This window comes from Megalops cyprinoides, chromosome 21 (assembly GCF_013368585.1).
Source record: "Megalops cyprinoides isolate fMegCyp1 chromosome 21, fMegCyp1.pri, whole genome shotgun sequence".
In the NCBI taxonomy this organism is placed as follows: domain Eukaryota; kingdom Metazoa; phylum Chordata; class Actinopteri; order Elopiformes; family Megalopidae; genus Megalops; species Megalops cyprinoides.
In genome coordinates, this window is record NC_050603.1 from 7723541 (window position 1) to 7742059 (window position 18519).

Consider the following 18519-nt stretch of genomic DNA (forward strand, 5'->3'; position numbering starts at 1 on the left):
GACCGCGCATCCGGAAAAGAGAGAGAGAGAGAGAGAGAGAGAGCGGGAGAACACAAACAACCAAGGTACACGGTACCTACTTAAACTACAAAACTAAACAAAACGTAACAAGTACTATAACTAAATATAAAGATAACTGGAGGAGTGTTGTTTAATGGACTGATAACTAAACCCGGAAATCATTCGGAACCACATTACATGATACCGAACTACTGTGCTGTAGGAAACCGGCTAGCAACTAGTGAGGCACCCATCGTACGCCTGAGCACACTCGCTATGCGTAGCGATCTCCCTGCGTTTATTTTAGGAACGAAGGGACAGTGGAGGAGCATCAGTTAGCTTCTCCACACATATAAACTTGCATTTGAATATGCAAGTCATCCAGTATCGCTAATACAACTCATCATGTGTTTGTTCAGGATGGATAATAGCCTGTTTATTGCATTTAGCCTATTGTGCCGTCTTTTCATTCTACTGTGTTGCAAAGCCTTATGGGTAATACCAGTTACAGGTGCAGCACCACTGTTAAGGCTATATCTCATTGATGGGTTTTGCCTTCAACCACCAAGTCTACTGTTCATCTGAGTATTCTGAAATCATAAACATCTTGAGCAACCAGTGGAGTGCTTGTTTTGCTGCTTAAAATCAGTCTTTACTTTTTCGAAGACTCCGTAGTCTTATTAAATGTCATGTTGTAATGCAGCGCCTTACCTGCTGCTAATGGTGCTTTGTCATTTTCTGCCATTCTCGCCTGCTGAGTTGCTAACTGTTGTTCACGTTTGCATCATGCAGCAGTCAGTCAAAGTGTGTTTGTATGTCTGCACATTTTGTACATTTGCACGGCTTGTGTTTCTCAAGCTCACCTCTGCATTTACATCCCAACACACAAGGTGCACAAGGTCTAACGCTCATAGCCTTGATATAGCTAATGAAATGCTTTCAGCTTTCAGACATGCCAAGTTACTCACAGGGACAAATTGTGTATTCTGCATATTTCATTAAATACACATTTGCCCAAAATAGCTCTGCCACTCAAGTTAGTTATCTATATGAAACAGCTAATACATACAAATAAATACAGCTAATAAATTTTCTCCCATAACTCCATTGTCATTAAAGAGGCACCATTCCAAATTAATGCTTCCTGATGTCCTTTCAGGTAACTATGCAAGCAAAATTAACATTGAGTTTAACATTAACATTGAATACACTGGTCATCAGACAATTAATTAACCCAGTTTGATACAAATTTTGCATTTGTGAATGGCACATTTGTGTATCAGGTTTTGAACCTGTGCGTACCAAACTATTTAATATCTCTATGTTTCCTGGCCCCTGTACTTCTACATGCATACCTCCTCTTTTGGAAATCTTGTACCCCTCAACCTGGTACTACCCCTTGCTCCCCTTCCCCTGCCCCCAGGAACGAAGGGATCAAAGCCTCATCGCCAGCCCTTTGTCCTGGAGTTGGCCAGTGTGTTCATGGCTGACCCAGATGGTCCGGGGCAGGGCGGCTTTTGTGCCGTGGGCCGCCTCAGTAACAGAGCCTGAGAAGGGAAGGGTGGAGGGCAGGGGAAAGAAAAGGGGCACTGCGTGGGAGTTTTTACAACAGACAGGCAGAGTCCCCCCCCCCCCCCCCCCCCAGTGTAAGTGTATAATGTGCAGCAAGATGTTTCATTAGTCTCAGAAAGACCGCCATGAAAGTGACATTTGAAAGCTGTGTGGTATTTATTTTTGTGTGTGTGTGGTGGTGGTGGTGGTATAAATGCTTCAAAGATGCGTCTGTAACAGATGCCCTTTCAAATGGCATAAATCCACTTTTTATTCTCTGAATGGAAAATGGAGTAGATACCTCTTACTTTGAATGTAATTACTTACTTGTAATGTGTCATTTAGTGTGAGTCCTTTTTTTTGTATGGCGTAATTTTAAGTCTCACTTTCCCCGCTTGCTGATTTTTGCCCTTGAAAATGCATGATCCCATTGAGAATTTCCAGGCACCCTGTGCACCAGTCACCTGGTGCAGATAACTGGGTTACGCTAATCAAATTGCTGCAGCATGTATCTCTGGAGTTGTCCCTGCAGCCACATTAGGTCTGTGGCTTCACTTTTATTCAGCTCAGCTTGTAGCAGTAGTGTGTGTGTGTGTGTTGTATGTGACAATGAGTTATTGAGTGTGCATGTGTGTTTGTGTGTATGTACCTGTGTGTGTGTATGTCTGGGTGTGTGCACAAAAGAGAATTTATGTGATGCAAAGTATGTTTTGTGTACAGTAATATTGTGTGTGGGTACACTTACAAAAATTTTTAGAATGTTCGAATAAAAAGTCTAGACCTCCACGTAGACAAGAGAATATTGTAACTCTTTTTGAATTGTACAAATGAGTGAAATATGGCAATTGTTGCAGTTAGTCATTTACTTTGGAGTTGTGGTTGTGCTTATTTTGTGGACCACAAAGCTGACAAAATTGACCAAAGTCACAAGTTTGGAAGTCACAAAGTCACAGCTCAAGTATACTTGTCTTTTAAATCAAACCACGGAACGTGTACCAATTTGCACATCATACTAAAATTATAATGAGGGAAACTTAACATATTTCTTCCAGTTTGCAAAATTGTTGAAAACCATCAATTTTCAGCACTAGATTTGTGCATTCACAGTTTTGCAAGAAAAGCTGCACCCACAGATGTGGTGTTTTCCATGGGTTGCATTTGCAACGGAGGAAAAAAAAAACACTGTATGCTCAGGTTTGTCAGGCTATAAGCAGGCCTTTGCTGCTGTGTTGCAAAAAGAGAAAAAAAAAATGCACTTTGAGGTGCAATGGCTGTGATTTTTCCACAGAACTGTGAATCTAACTTTTGTTTTCTTTTGATTTGTTTCATGTCTTTAGATTTTGTAGGTTATCTAAGGCTGTCAGTTGCCACACTGATGATCCGGTATCATTTGCTCTTAGCCTAAACCTTTGTAAGTCGCTGTGCATGAGAGTGTCTGCTAAATGCACATGTCATTCAGCAGGAGAAGTGTCATACAAGCATGTATCTGGAGTTTCTGTGTGATGTCATTACATGTCTCATCTGCGAGGGAGAGTGTCCTTCACCAACTTTGCCCGCACTCCCTTTGAAATCTTGCTGCTTAAGTGACAGGCCTGAATTTTGAGCCACAGCCCAAGGGTATTCATATTTTAAGAAGAGCAATTCCCATGCTTCATTTCTTAGTTTTAGTGTTCATTCAAAGAAATGTAAAACAGATCTTTATAGTTTACAGTACAGCATAGATAACGTTTATTATAACATGCATCTGAATAATATTGCATACGTAATATAAAACTTGGATTCCACTAAATTCACATGTCTGATTTAGGAGCTGGTTCTTAATGTTAATATTGTTACTTTTATAATTATGAACCGAGCTCTACACTGTGTATATGCTGTGTTTAACAGGGATTACTCATCTCCCAGACCACAGTTTGCATGTGACTGTTTGTTTATGATAGCTGTGACTGTGATGTTGTACTTCCACACCTGTCTCGCAGGTGGGCTCACCTGTGTGCAGTTTGCATGTATTTACCCATCACTGAATGGACAGTGTTTGTATGTCTTTAGGCTGATAAGACAGGGTACCTGTTCTGCCTTATGATATGCTCTGAATTGCGTTTGCTCCAAATGAATGAGGTATACAAAGTCTGTGCCATCCCAAAAGCATGATATGAGCTCATTCAGCGTCTTTGAACTTATTATGGTTTTGCATCTGTTTAGAGGTTTCCCTCTACAAATACATTCAACAAATTTAGCAGGGGAAATTTTTGTTCTCTGCCAAGCTTACTCTGTTCTCTATTTGTTCATATCCATGGTTTGATGTTTTGACGTCAGTCACTAAAACATTGTTAATATCGACTCTGGGCGCAAACTTATTGAACTGTGCAGGAGACACAATTTGATATACTACCGGCTTGTTTTTACAACTAAATAACATATCGGAAAGCACAAAGTGATGAAGAATGAAGTGAGCACACGCTCAGGAAAAAACAGATGTAACTACAACACCTTCGAAAGAAATCGTTACAGCCGCAATTTCTCTGTAAGTGGCTTTCGAGCAAAGATGGAGCTCTCTGCGTCTGACAGTGCTGAGAGTGCACAGATCCCCACAGAGCATTGTGTGTGTGTGTGTGTGTGTGTGTGTGTGTGTGTGTGCACATGCCCTTGTGTGTGTTTTGATCACTTTTGTAGATGTGGTAAATTGCTTTGCTGAAGGATGTCACCAATGTTCTGTGCAAGCTGTGTCATTGCTCTATATCTGCTCACCGTGGCAGAGGATTTCTGTTGCTGGAATTGGCTGAAAGGGCTCACACACTGGGTTGTGTGTCCATGTTAATACATGACTCTGCAGAAGGAAGTGTTGCAGCAGGGCAGGTACTACATTACATTACATCATTGTCATTTAGCACACATAAAGTTCGTGGGAACTTTAGAAAGTGGCGTGAGGGGCAGCAGGATTGGAGGAGATAGTTTGGAGGGGAAAAAGGGTGGGGGGTGTTGGTGTGTTTTGTTTACCCCGTCTCACGTGGGGTCTCGGATGTTCCCAGGGGCAATTTCACGGGTCAGACACCGGGAATAATGACGCGGACGGCTTTAAGCCGCCGATGAATTAGTGAAGAGGGTGTGTCATGCTCTGACCACATCAGGGGGAAAATAAAAAAAGGCATTCGAACCACAGCCCTGTTCAGGATCCTACTTGTCCAGACAGGTCTAATTCTCACATTGAATTTGTCACGGCGAGCAATGGGACTCTAGTGCTGCAGAGAAAAAAAAAAAGTGATGCGCAACAAGGTTGCCATGGGAATATCAACAGTGGAACAGCTGAATGGAGAAGAGAATGTGAAAGTCATCCATTCATTAACAATGACAGCATAGCTTCATGCATTCTTTTTTGTTCAGTGAGTAGCCAGCAAGCATGTATAGGTTGCCAGTCCTTATTCTCTGATAATTTGTTTATTTCCCAATAAATTAAAAAATGAGCAGGTGGTAGTGTTGCTTGTCTGTCCCCCAATGCGCGCACACACACACACACACACACACACACTCTATGCGAGTGTTGTGGTAAGATTTCAGAAGTAAAGTTTGTCTGAATGCGTGTTCACGTAATAGCTCTGCCATAATGGGGAGCTACAGTTTCTGCAGTTTTTTTTCAAGGCTCAGGATGTGTTTTTTCCTCGATAGAGCGGTAAGCGTCACACTGAATTTGCGATTTGGCGTGCAGGGAGCTGAGTGCCTCCTGTAAGCAGTAGCGGTTGTCTTACTCCTCCAGAAACGGGGATTAGAAGAGACCCACAGCTTAGCTGTCAGATCACCGGGAGTGCATACGTCTTGACAACCGGCAAATGAAGGGAACCCACTACTTTATCATTGCATTCTTTTGGATCATTTCACAAGAAGCATTCTCACATTGTGCTGAAGGGACATCCCAATGAGAACCTGAGACAGCTTTCTATTTTCCGTTCCTTCCCTCTGTGTTATATCATCGGTTTGAATTGGTATCTCACTGATTTAATCATGGTAATATGTATACTAAAACAGCGATCATCCTTTGCCATAGTGCTAATCATGTGCAAATGGGCACCAACTCAGTCATCATATGCCGTAGTGTTAATCATGCACTAACACAGGTATTATATTTTGTATTGTTAATGTTAATATGTGGACTAACACAGTCATATGCCCTGGTTTAGCGTGCTTTTTCAGTTTGATAACCACTCCCTGACTTTGTGTAGCTTGCTGGTCTTTACCTGTGATTTTGCTTTTTAATCCTGGTTTTGTGTCTTGAACGTCTTGCCTTTCTTGTCTGTGTTTGTGTAGGTCACTCTGGATGACAATATTTGGGGGGTGACTATCCGGTATCCGGTGACTATTTACAGCAGTGTGCTCCGTACGACTGATGCCTGAGGCATTAAATATTTACTCAGAAAGACCTGAGGTCATAGTGCAGAGCTTGGCAGCATCTCAAAGTTTGTAGTGACTCACTGGCCCAGTCAGTTTCACACCGCGCCGTCTCAACTGTACACACACGTGAATGCGGGCAAGTGGCAGTTTCTTTGAGCAGGTGTTGGAACTTTCAGTGTAAACGTTGTCTTAGGATTGAGTGTCCACCACGTCTGCTGCAAGGGTGTTACCAAGGCAACGTGGATGAGTTTTATTGCTAGCTTCAGGTGCTAACTTATAAATATATCTCATAAACCGCTGGAGAAATTTGCATAACATTTTTTATGTGTAATTGTCCTTGTTTGTTGATGTCAGAATTGCAAAGTACAAGTTGGTACACCAAAAACATGGCTGCTGTAATCCAATCTGTTTGTGGCGTTTGTGAAAAAATATGTAAATGAGTCAATCTCATTCACCACTGGGTCAGCCGTTCTTACACAAATTTGACCAAACCCAAGTAGCGTTCTGTTTGTGAGTGGAATCCAGTGGAAGGCATGGACAGGACAAGGCATTAAGCGTTTTCACTGACTGTGCAAACATAATGTATGCATTATTTCATGAGGTGAAATTTGCACTTTTTTTTTCCATTAAACGGATATTATTTTGTTGCAGAAGTGAGGTTGGATGAATGAAAAAAAAATCTCTCAATCTTTAAGTCTTTTCAGTAAATCTTTTCAGTACTTTGTCACCTGTGGTATTCTGTCTTTCTTTATCACACCCCTGTTCCAGTTAATGGCTGTTTTTAAGAGTGCAGTTGCTGTTATTTCTCCCTCTGCACGCAGTTGTAGGGATGCCGTGTCCACCCCGCTTGGGGTGCTGATTGAGAGCTGTAAGCAGACTCCTGGGCCAGTTGTCATTTGTGCCCGGGGGGGGTGAATGGAACCATTCATCCCAGGCCTGATGTTTCCTCAGTGCGTCTGTTTCTGTGGGACATTCCTGGGCAAGTGTTCCGTTGGGACCGGGGCCCTGCCTGGACCGGCCAGTCGGGGGAATGTGCTTTGAGGCGCAGTGAACGTGTATGCGTCTGTTTGTGAGCGTGCGTAAAAAGAGCCTGATTGTCTCTCTCAGCCAACGCTGGTAAAGTTTTTATTTAATTTGGCAAGAATGGAAATTGGATTGTGCCCGTCCCATCTGCTCGTGACCAGTGACGAGGGACGCGGCCGGAGCGGCGGCGTCTCGGCCAGTGTGACCTCGGAGGGACAGGGTGTATGTCTGGGGTTTTTTTTTTTTTAAATCTTGTGCCTCCTCCTGATACAGGAACAGCAACGGCCTAATCCAGTCGGAGGCGGTGCGGACACACCCCTGCTTTATCTGCCGGGAATCCCAGCATGCACTGCTGCAGCCGCCTCCAGCCCGCTAGTTCAGGGACGGGCTTGTGAGGCTCTGTACGTGGAGCCCCGGTTCAGTGGACTTCCACTGCCTGCGATGAATGGAGGCAAAAACAAAGACTCAGTGCCTAAATCCTCAGTAGTTTTTTTTTTTTTTTTTTGGTTTTGTGTGTGTTTGTATTTTTTTTTTAGAAGCCTTACATTACCCAAAGTGTTTAGATGAAAGACCCTTTCTGCTGTCCAAGAAGGGGATCTGAAGGGTTCAGAGTAAAAAAAGGAGATAGATGATGGGCTTGTGTGTGTGTGTTGGGGGGGGGGGGGGGTGTTTGAGAGCTGTGGTGTAGATTCTTTGAAAGGCTCTCATGGATGTGATGGCTGAAATGAAGTGGGGGGGGGGGTGGTGTTGAGAGAACAACTTCATGAATGATTTATTAACCTTGTATTACAGGGATGTTCTCACAGGAGAGCAGAGACTTACAAGTTGGGGAGGGTGGGATTGGGGAGGGAGGTGGGGGGGGGGTGTAGGAGAGAGGGGGTGCTGCTGGTGATGAGTGGCACGGGATGAATAAGTGGTGCTGTTCAGCAGCTCGGGGTGCTGAATTCGGAGTAAAGGAGACGGGCGCGCTGGGGATGTGTCCCGCAAGCCCTTTTCTCCTGCATTCACCTTCTCTCTCTCTTTTTTTTCCCCATCTTTCTTTCCTCATGCCTCTTTCTCTCTCTTCCTTTCTCTCTCCTCACTCTCTCCCCATCTCATTCGCTCCCTCTCCACATCTTTCGTTCTCTGGCTCTCTTTCTTTAACCCCCCCCCCCTCCTCTCCCTCCCCGCTGTCCTGCGCTCCCCCCTCTCTCTCTCTCTCTCTCTCTCTCTCTCTCTCTCTCTCTCCCCCCCCCACCCTGCCAGCTTACGTATTCTCTCTCCATCTCCCTCTCTTTTGTCTGGCGCTCCCCCGCCCCCCCATCCTGCCGTCTCTCCCTCTTGCGCCCCCCCCCCACCCCCCCCGTCCTGCCGTCTCTCCCTCTTGCGCCCCCCCCCCCCCCCCCCCCCCCCGCGCAGGGAGCAGCTGTCTCGTGGATAGCCCGAGGTGCTGTGTAAATCAGTGGTGTCAGGCTGGCGGCCCGCCGCACAACACAGGGTTCATTGTCTGGACGCTCGTCTGGGTGCGTGTAGCCCGGGCGCGAGCGTTCGGGAGTCGGGTGGGCCCGGCCCCAGCACCCCCCCCCCCTTCTCTACGCGCGCACACACACACACACACACACACACACACACACAAAGGGGAGCTGGTACTGTGGCATGTGGCCGCACTCCCAGACGCGTTGCCTGTCCCTTTCCTTTGTGCTCTCCCCTCTCCTCTCCGCCGCTCGCCGCGCAGCCTGCCTGGGTAGCCGCATGCTTTGTTCTGTGCGCGCTGTGGAAGAGGGAGGGACTGTGTTGTGCTCCTGTGCGTTTTAAAGGAGAGTAGCCGTTTGCTCCTTCTTCCAGCTTTTTAATGTCTGCGGAAAAGGCTTTTTTTTGGATGTTTGTGCAGACCGCAGACTCGTGCGTGGCTTTCAGTCTCGCGCCTTTGTCGGGGTAAGCTGTGAATGAGGCTCACCCTTGATTCACCCCACCTCTCTCTCTCCCTCCCTCCCTCTCTCTCCCTGTCAGGCAGGCTGGCATACTGGGAGATGCTCACACACACGCATACACACACACACACACACACACACACACGCACACACTCTCTCTCTCTCTCTCTCACACAGCTGCCAGGCATTAGACAGAGGCCATTCAGGGGGTAAGGAGGGAAGTCAGCTGGAGGAAAGCACGGCGGGAGAGGGGGAGAGTCGTGGGGGAAGGTAGGAAGAGTAGAGCGGAGAGAAATGAAAGCAGGTAAGGGAGTGAGAAACCCGTGTAGAGGAGCGATAGCAAGGAGGAAGAGAATAATCCTGGAAAGGAGAGAAGCCAGGAGGACAGGTGGGCGGGGGTAAAGGGAAAGGCAGCAGGTGGAGAGGGAGAGGGGTAGAATAGGGGCACGGAGGCATGAATGGCGCTGGGAGGAGCCGGAGCAGAAGGCTGGCACATGCTGTCAGTGGGGCCGAGAGAGGCAGCGGGCATGCGAAACAAAACATTGGGGTACCAGAGCGGCATGGCTAGCCGAGCCACAGGAGAGCCACACTCACACACATACAGACTCACCCACACACACATGCACAAGCACACACATACACTCACACACATACAGACTCACCCACACACACATGCACAAGCACACACATACACTCACACAAGCATGTATACACACATATGTATACACACACACACACACACACACTCTTTTTCATTTCAGTAAAGAATGGATGAGGGCTCTAGGGTTAGGGTTAGTGTCTGTCAGTGGAAGTGCCTGTGAAGGACCTTTTTTGTGCATTTGTTCCTGTTGCCGAGCAGACAGAGGGATGCCACCCGGCTGCCCTTCCACCCTGACTCAGTATGGGCTTCTCCATCACTCTGCTCTGTATCTGACGCTCCACGGCGCCCCAGTTTGCAGCAGGGCTGATCTGATTGGTGCTCAGACAGACCAGCGAACGCCCCGAGGTGCTGGCGATGATGCTTCACCGCTCGGGAGCCAGGGTTGCCTGTCCTGCCCCGAACTCACCTGTGATGTGGCCACCCTTCCGAACCTTTAGCAGTTGAGTAGTGCCATTGATTTATCTGTGTGGCTGACACATATAATCTGTTTGTTGAAGTTTAAAAAAAAAAAAAAAAAAAAAGTGTTTATGAAATCTCTGTGACACTTAGCCCCCCTCCCCCTGAACCCCCCGGGGTTCAGTTCTGTGTTTGCGTTTGATTTAAGAGGCCTGGAGAGGGGTCAGGATCTGTTGTGGAATGAAAATATTTTCGTCTGGGAGTGTCAGGGATAGGGTGTGCATTGGACGTGAGCGTGGACCTGTTTGAGCTGTAACTGCCCAGACAGGAGCTTAGCACTGCACTCCGTTACAAACCCGCGGAGGGTTGGAAAACTGAACCGGGAGGCAAACGCATCGATATTTTCTCTCGGTGTGGGGCATTGCCGACTGAGGGAGTTCAGAAAGAGACTTGCTGGGAGTCTTTTACTGTAGACTTTATAAAAATCGAAGTCTTTTGATTTTTCTGCAGACTGTTTTTTTTTTTTTTTTTGATGTACAGGTGTATATGTCCAACTGTCCCTAGTTTAGTGCAGATATCGGTTTATTCCCTGCAGAGAGAATCGATTAAATTACTGTTGGGTCTCATTTCTGAGCGGCAGTCCGTAAACCGAGTGTGTCGGCTTTTCCCCGCGTGCGAATTTTCAGGACAGAGGAATGACTAAACAGAACAAATCAAGTTTAAAAGCTTTCAAAGGAGATCAGCAGGGAGATGAAGAGCGGGCTGTCTTGCCGAAGTTGTGTTGTGAAAAAGCTGGCGTAATCATAAGCTTTCAGCTTGGAGCATTAGGAGGCGTAAATTCAAGTTGTCTCACTTTGAGTACGTTTGTGTGTGAAGTAAATGTGAATATTTATTGAACAGGTGAACTGTAGCATGGCTCACAGCTCTCTCTTCGGTAGGGTTGGAGGGAGCAGGAGTTAAGCATGTGTTGTAATGAATCAGCTTTTTTTTTCGGGATGTTGGGGGGGGGTGAGGAAGGGACAGGTGGGGACAGGGAGGTGAGGAAGGGACAGGTAAATGCCGCTTTAAAGGAGAGAGAGAGAGACATTCCCTGACTCACGCAGTCCTTGTCTTTAAATAGCTTTTTGCTGATCCTGCTTCCCCTCTGGTTCGGCTGCTGAGGGTGCCATGCAGGGGGTGGGGGGGCTAAATAATTTAGAGGCAGTCTGGGCTCTCTGGAGCTGCGTGATGGAGACAGTGCAGCGCAGCTCACGGGGGGGGGGGGGGGGGGGGGGGGGGGGTTTGTACCTCTCTCAGACTCCTGGGGTGCTGGCATTCCAAGACATTCCAGTTTCAGCTGACAGCTCCGAGGCCCCAGAAACGCAGCACTGCCACATGACTGCCACATACCGGGCCCTCCCGCTGTCTGGAGTACCTCCGAGTGACGTTGGGCAGAGAGGGAGGAGTGTTTGGAACAGGCCTGGAGATCCCCACTTAATGTGCGGTTCTGTGTCCTCACTGTTCTCCTAATGCTCAGGAAATAAGCTGACTGTTGTTGCTAATCAGCGTGGGCAGTGCTGATAACCTTCCTCGGTCTCTGATACGCTTTTACTCTGAGTCTGACTCAGTCACAGTGCCGTATATTTCGAGATAATAAAGATTTAGGAAAGTAATTTAATTCTGAACAGGACTGTGGTTGGAGTGGTGTATTCAACTTTTGATAGCTACCTGACTGTAGCTACTTTGTTTGGCTGGCAGACTGTTCAAGCAGTCTGTGAATCAGAAGCTGGACTGTTGAATAATAATGGTGAGGAATACACTGTGGGTTTGGGCTGCAGTTTAGTCTTATTTGAATTAATTGTTAAACATTAGCAGTCAGACGGCCGTTAACGAGTAGGCGAATACTCATTAGCGTCCTTGCTGTTGATATCTGTATGTGGGGGGGCTGAGCTGTAGAGGGCCAATAAAATATTCCTCTCTATCATTCAGTTCATTACTTTACTAAACAGACACCTTGGATAACCCTTACCCAGGGTGTTCTTATTCCAGTCTGTTCTGGTGTTCATTCTGTATGTAATCTGTTTAAAATTTGTTTATATCGTGTGTAGTCTTATAGTCTGTGACCTAGTCTTTGCTGGGTTTGATGGGTTCTGTTTCTTTTGTTCTGTTCTGTTGAACACTATTCTGTTTCTCTGGACCATTGAATTCTGACCTGGGTGCAAGTTCTCGGGTTTATCCGTGCTCCACTCCCGCTCTGCTGCTTAAGTGACAGGTGTTCCCTCTCTCCTCAGGTGTACCAAGGGCTGGACATTATCACCAACAAGGTGACGGCCGAGGAGCAGGCTCAGTGCCCGCATCACATGATCAGCTTCATGGACCCGCTAGTGAGCACCTACACCGTGGTGGACTTCAGGAACAAGGCCCTGTCTCTCATATCCTTTTTGCTGGCTCTACAAGAGGCCTCACTTCAGAGGCTACCTCGATCTTATACGATACGATGCTGATGTCTCGAACCCAACAGTCCTTTACATTGTGAACCAAGAAACTTCTTCATTTTAGGGGGGAAAAAAACAGAAATTGAGGTTAGTCTGGTTGTGATTCAAGGCGTTTGGCTTAAGGAAGAAAATTTAGTGCATCACAGATGTGGCGTTGTACCACACCAGATCACTGCGTCATCAGAACTTCCTTTTTTAAAAAAAAAAAAAAAAAAAAAGTCCTTTCGTTACGTGCTGCTGCGTGGCAAACACTGGAATAGCCAGCACCTCTCTGCCTGACGCTAAAACGCAGATGCTAAAATCCTGCCGCCGCGTACCCGTGAGAAGTGATTCTTGTTGAGCGTGCTGTGAAAACGCCAATCCCGCCACACGCCCCTTCACGGCGTTCTCGTGTGGGGGGCTGCGATGTACGTCGGGGTGCGGCGCTGTCCCGCTGCCGTGGCAAGGCGGGTTGGCCTGCTTACTCGGTACAAGAGCACCGGAATACGGAGCGGGAGCGGGGGAGGCCCCTCAGGCTAGTGTGCGTTCAGTGTCTCTGAGTTTTAGCTCCGCACGGTTTGAGCGTGTGTCCTTAATTTCCCTTCAGCTCCCTGCCGATGTTAAGATAGCTGTGTTGGGTTTAGAGCTTTTGTCAAGGTGTCAAGCTAGTACGGTTCCTAACACGCGAGCTATAACGCACGCTTATATTCTCTCACTGTCTCAGTTGCTGACTAATGCATCTAAATTGTCGCTGAAAATGATGTGTTTTGGCCTGTAAGTGTTATAAATGCACGTACGCGCACACACACACACACACACACACACACACACACAGATGCGTCAGTCCCTCTGTAGCAGCCGTAGCAGACTCCAGTGGAGCAGAGCAGCTGTGAGGTTACGGGGTGGCACTGCTGGTGCTGTCCCGACGCAGAGATGGTGAGGTATGACACTCCCTGAAAGATAGTCAATGGACTGGATAATGCAGGCATCATGAGCTGCCAGCTCCACACCGCTCTGCATGCTGCTCGCAGAGAGATTACTCACCTCCCTCTCTCTCTCTCCCTCTCTCTCTCTCTCCCTCTCTCCCCTTTCCCTCCCTCTGTCACTCGCCCATTGTGCCGCTCTCCCTCTCCCCACCTCGCTGCCCCCTCTTCCCTTCCTTCCTGTCTGCATCACTGCATAGTTCTCCCTGCCCTGCTGCAGTGCTTGTCCCCTCTCTGTCTCTCCCTCTCTCTCTCTCTCTCCCTCTCCCTCGCTCTGTCTGTCTGTCTTGCTACACATGCCTTCATCCCTATCCCTCTCTCCCTTCCTCCTTCTCTGGCATGCTGCCTTGTTCTCTCTCTTTCTCTATTTCTCTCTCACTTTGTCTCTCACTGCACATGTCTCCCTCCCTATCCCTCTCTCTCTTGCTCTCTGGCTCACTGCCTTGTTCTCTCTCTCTCTCTCTCTCTCTCTCTCTCTCTCTCTCTCTCTCTCTCACTACATATGCCTTCATCCCTCTCCCTCTCTCCCTCCATCTCGGGCATGCTGACTTGTTCTCTCTGTCTCTCTCTCTCTCTCGCTCCCTCCCTCCCTCCCTCCATCCTGGAGGTGGGGGGGGGGGTGCTGGGGCTTGTGAGTGATGAGCTCTGATGGTCCTCATCTTGTCAGGACGGTTATCTAATTATGTCAGGGGAGGGGAGGAAGGGCGGGAGCCTGTTCCCGCGTCTGTGGTTACAGACGAGCGCCGGCACTGCGCTGATGGTAGAGCCTGCAAGAGAAGCCGGCCGGACTGATGAAAAGCGCTTAGATGCAAGCCTGGGTAACTTTCATATTTTGTCTTTGTGAATGTTCTGAGAAGGACGGGAGTCTTATTGCCACTGTGTCTGCGTTGCTGGGAGAACTATATCTCCGTGTACGCGGTGGATTCGCGTTATTTATTAGCAGGCTTAACTCCTGGAAGGAGCGCGTTCAGAATCATCAACGGAATCTCAGTATCTGTCACAAAGGGCAGCACACAATCATTCCAGAATGTGAGCAAGCACCATTCCATTATCTAATAGTTAATACCGCTAACGTCCACGCCAACAGCATTGTAATTAGTGGAGGTACAGAGCCAACATTTTAGCGTGTTCTTTGTACATGCCTTTGGCTGTTTCCTGACGCTCTTGAGGTGAAGCGCATTGATCCAGGGCACAACAGCAGTACCCCACCCACAAAATATACCTGTAGCCTCCTGCTTAGAGCCTTTTCACCGCGGCTCCACGCTTCATTTAAAATGAACTTCTCCGCCAGTTTTTTGTTTTCGACCAACATTTTCTCCTGTTAATTCCTGGGGAGTCAAGCCATTGATGTTAACTGATGGACCGGCAGATTCCAAGAGCGATGTTCCTTATTAGAGGAACACTTGTCAGTCATATTATTGCTCCTTAATTGCTACACACATCAAGGACATACACCACAGAGAGAAGCTGCCCATCATTGTGGGAGGAACCAACTACTACATCGAGTCCCTGCTGTGGAAGGTGCTTGTGGACACAGGGGTAAGCAACGCCAGAATGGGGGTACACACCTCAACGGCCCAAGATCCTGAGGGATGGAGATCAGTCAGGGAAGGCTTGGGGTCACTGCAGCCCCAGCGTTTTCGGTTTGTAGCAGGAAAATAAAGCCATGACTCAAAACCATCATGAGCAAACAAGTGTGTCCAGAAATAAGAGGGATATGAAGAGAGGGACAGTAAGAAGTACAGGGGAAAAATGACCTCACACAGTGTTTAAACTTCCTTGCATTTATGCAAGCGTAAAATTATTTGCATTTAATGATCATTCGTATGTTTGTAGTTGTTGAGAAATGGTTTGTTTTGTTTTTGTTTTTTGGTGTGCGTTTTATTTTTGGAATTTGAATGCTATGGCAGAGCAACAGGAAAATGTACAAGAGTGGGTAGGTGTGTGCAGACAGGGGGATGGGAGGCGAAGAGAGAAGTATCCTGAGAGAGAAAGAGAGAGAGAGAGAGAGAGAGGGAGGGAAAGAAAGAGAGAGGGAGGGAAAGAAAGAGAGAGAGAGGGAGGGAAAGAAAGAGAGAGAGAGGGAGAGAGAGAGAGGGAGAGAGAGAGAGAGAGGGAAAGAAAGAGAGAGAGGGGAAGAGAGGGAGAGAGAGAGAGAGAGAGAGAGAGAGAGAGAGAGAGAGAGAGAGAGAGAGAGAGAGAGAGAGAGAGGGAGGGAGGGGTGAGTCTGAAGGGAGAAGAACACAGAGAAAGCCATGTGGGTGGGGCTGTACTCTGATAGGTGGAGGATTCATAATAAAAGGTAGCAATAGGAGAGTGAAGCTTCATGGCTCTCAGGATGCTTTTTGTTTTTCATTGGTTCACGTGCTTCAGTGATTGATAGTGCAGGATAGCTTCGCCCATCATGGTGAATATGTAACCTCACTGCCCAGTCGGTGTGGAGTGACAAAAGATGAAATTATTTTGTGATGTGAGCTTTCATTAACACACTTTCCAGTGGCATTAGGCTGCCTTGTCTCCCTCTGATAAAGAGAACTGGAGGTGTTTGTGGTGTTATACAGTTATACAGTTCTACAGATGTGAATCATTCTCCCTCAGCAGGACAGCGGGGGATCGGACGGGGAGGGGGGCTCGCCAGAAAGGAGGGGAGAGCTGGAGAAGCTGGGGGGGCCAGAACTGCACCGGCGCCTGGCCGAGGTGGATCCCGAAATGGCAGCCATGCTCCACCCCAACAACACCCGAAAGATTGCCAGGTATGGGAACGGTAACACACTGCATGTCTCCTTTCCCCCTGACTACCTGATCAGTTTCTCTAACTTGACTTTAATGTGTATTCACCATGTGTACTTAGTTTAGCTTTGACTAAGCGTAGCTACTGGATGCTCAACAAGAAGAAAAAATCAAACCAACTCTGTAGTTTAATTAGGCAGGTTAGCAAAACTCCTGCTAACACCACAGGAATGGAGGGGTTCATATTCATACACTTTCACTTTTGACACACGGAGTTGACATTTTATTATGCCAGCAGTGTGCATTTGTGCTAAGGTGCAGGGTTTGTGACCGAAAGGTTGCTGGTTCGATTCCCCGCTGGGGCATTGTTGTTGTGTAGCAGAAGCCAGAATAAAATATCCAGCTGTATCAATGGACAAAATTCTAACCCATGCAAATTGCTCTGAATAAGAGCTCACTGCCTTACAGTAATGCACTGTTGCCTTTTCATCAAAATCGTGTACTTGTATCATTTTGAATGTCTGTGTCATTTTTTACAATGTTATCTATATATACAGCTGGATATTTACTGAGGCAATTGTGGGTTAAATACCTTGCCCAAGGGTACAGCAGCAGTGCCCAAGAGGGGAATTGAACTGGCAACCTCACGGTTACGAGTCCTCCTTCTTAACCACTACACTACACTGCCACCCACATATAATTTAATACCTTATTGATCTGATAAAGTAAACTGTACACCCACAGTAGCACGTGTACCGGAGATGACGCAGGCAGACAGAGAGCTCGGCCTCCTCCTCCCCCGCGTCCTCGCTGTTTGTAGCGGCTGGAGAGCCGCAGGGTTTGCTCAGGTCGCCCAGGCCTCCGTCGGCTTTGTTAACGGCCCTGTTAGGACTGCGGCCTCTTCATCCCTCCCGCTTGCCGGCGTCCCCGCGGTGCGCTTTCTGCGCTGGCAGCAGCTGTGCCCGTTCTCACGTGTCTGTGAGCTTTTCGCTCCTCTTTGATTGCGCAGCACGGGCGTGACCTCACAGCGCGCGGTGCTGCCAGCGCTCGCCCGCTAATGGGGCATATACAGTAACGGCGGTAACACTGACAGTGATTTCCATACTGAAATAAGTATTAGTGAAGAAGTAGGTCAAAAAAAAGGAACTGGCATAAAGAGAGGGGCAAGGCTGCACAAATAAAGGTGAAAACAGATCATTACGAAAGTGGATAATAAAAATAAAAACAATACAAAGAGGAAAGAAAGGACACCCTCTCCTGCACAGAAGGGGAGTGTTGTTTTGGGACCACCCACTTTCCTGCCAGGTCTCTTGTTCGCTCCTCCTGCTCAGGAAGGATTCTGTGGTGGTCCGAAAGAACGTTAAGTCGGGGTGTTTGGTGCTCAGATTTTGTAATGAATCTTTCCTTGTGATTGGGTAATTTGGGCTGGATCGCAGGAAGCACAGGAGTTGGGCAAGGCTGCCAATTATGTCCCTTTCTCTTCCTGCTTGCGGTCGGCTGTGTGCTGACACAGTCCTTGAATTGTACCGACCGCGGGTTACAGCGGAAAGAGGGGCTATCTCAAAGATCTTGATTTTCTGATGATAGTGCTCTAATTCGAGGAAAAAAAAAGAGAAAAAAACATCAAGAGCTGCAAGAATTGACATCTGGCATCCTAAAGATAGCCTGAGAAAAAGCACAGAGAGCACTGAAGTCATCTGTGTGGTTAAAGCCTTCAGCCGTGCCATTAACTTGTAATGAGCGTCCCCCTGGACACTGTTCAGTCCTTCACTCTTCTTGAAAGCTGTCTTCAGAGAGTTGCAGACGTTGAGAAAGATGTTAATAGCGGGCGTGGAAAAGGCCAGGGAGTGTTTCATGCGGCAGCAAAATTGCATGGTAAGACAGTGCAAGTGCAGTGTTTGAAGACGGCATAAAATTGACGCTCTACAGATCCTTTGTCCTCTCCAGAGTAGTAATGTGAGCATGTAGGCCTGATACTTTTTGTGAAGGATGCCTGAGAAAGTGACCAGGCATCACCTACAGTGACAGGATCTGTGTTTGCAGTTTGAAGGCCTGCGATGGCCAGGGATGAAGCCCTGTCAGATGCTGTCTGTGAGAACAGGCTGCTTTCCTGGATGTTTCTTTCCCCTACCCCTGTGTTAAAGGCAGACGTGTGGCATAGTGGTGAAGGAGCAGGGCTTGTAACCGAAAGGTTGCCGATTTGATTCCCTGCCGGGGCACTGCCGCTGTACCCTTGGGCAAGGTATTTAACCCAGAATTGCCTCAGTTAATATCGATAATAACATGTAAAAGTGGTGAACTTTTGTAAATTGCTCTGGGTAAAAGCGTCTGCTAAATGCCAGTGATGTAATGTGTAGACCAACCAGGACGACAGTGTTCCGGTGTCCGTCAGGCAGAAGGGGCAGGAGAAGAGGACGTCCCAAACGCCC

At 47.6% G+C, this 18519-nt stretch overlaps 1 protein-coding gene across 1 annotated transcript in view; it reads left to right on the forward strand.

The window, feature by feature from the left end:
- The window catches only part of trit1 (tRNA isopentenyltransferase 1), a 43365-nt gene that overhangs the window by 2434 nt on the left and 22412 nt on the right, over positions 1–18519 (forward strand). The window contains exons 2-4 of the mRNA XM_036516120.1: positions 12195–12335; positions 14801–14899; positions 15962–16113. Coding sequence (XP_036372013.1) covers positions 12195–12335; positions 14801–14899; positions 15962–16113 — 392 coding nt within the window. The remainder of the gene's footprint in view (positions 1–12194; positions 12336–14800; positions 14900–15961; positions 16114–18519) is intronic.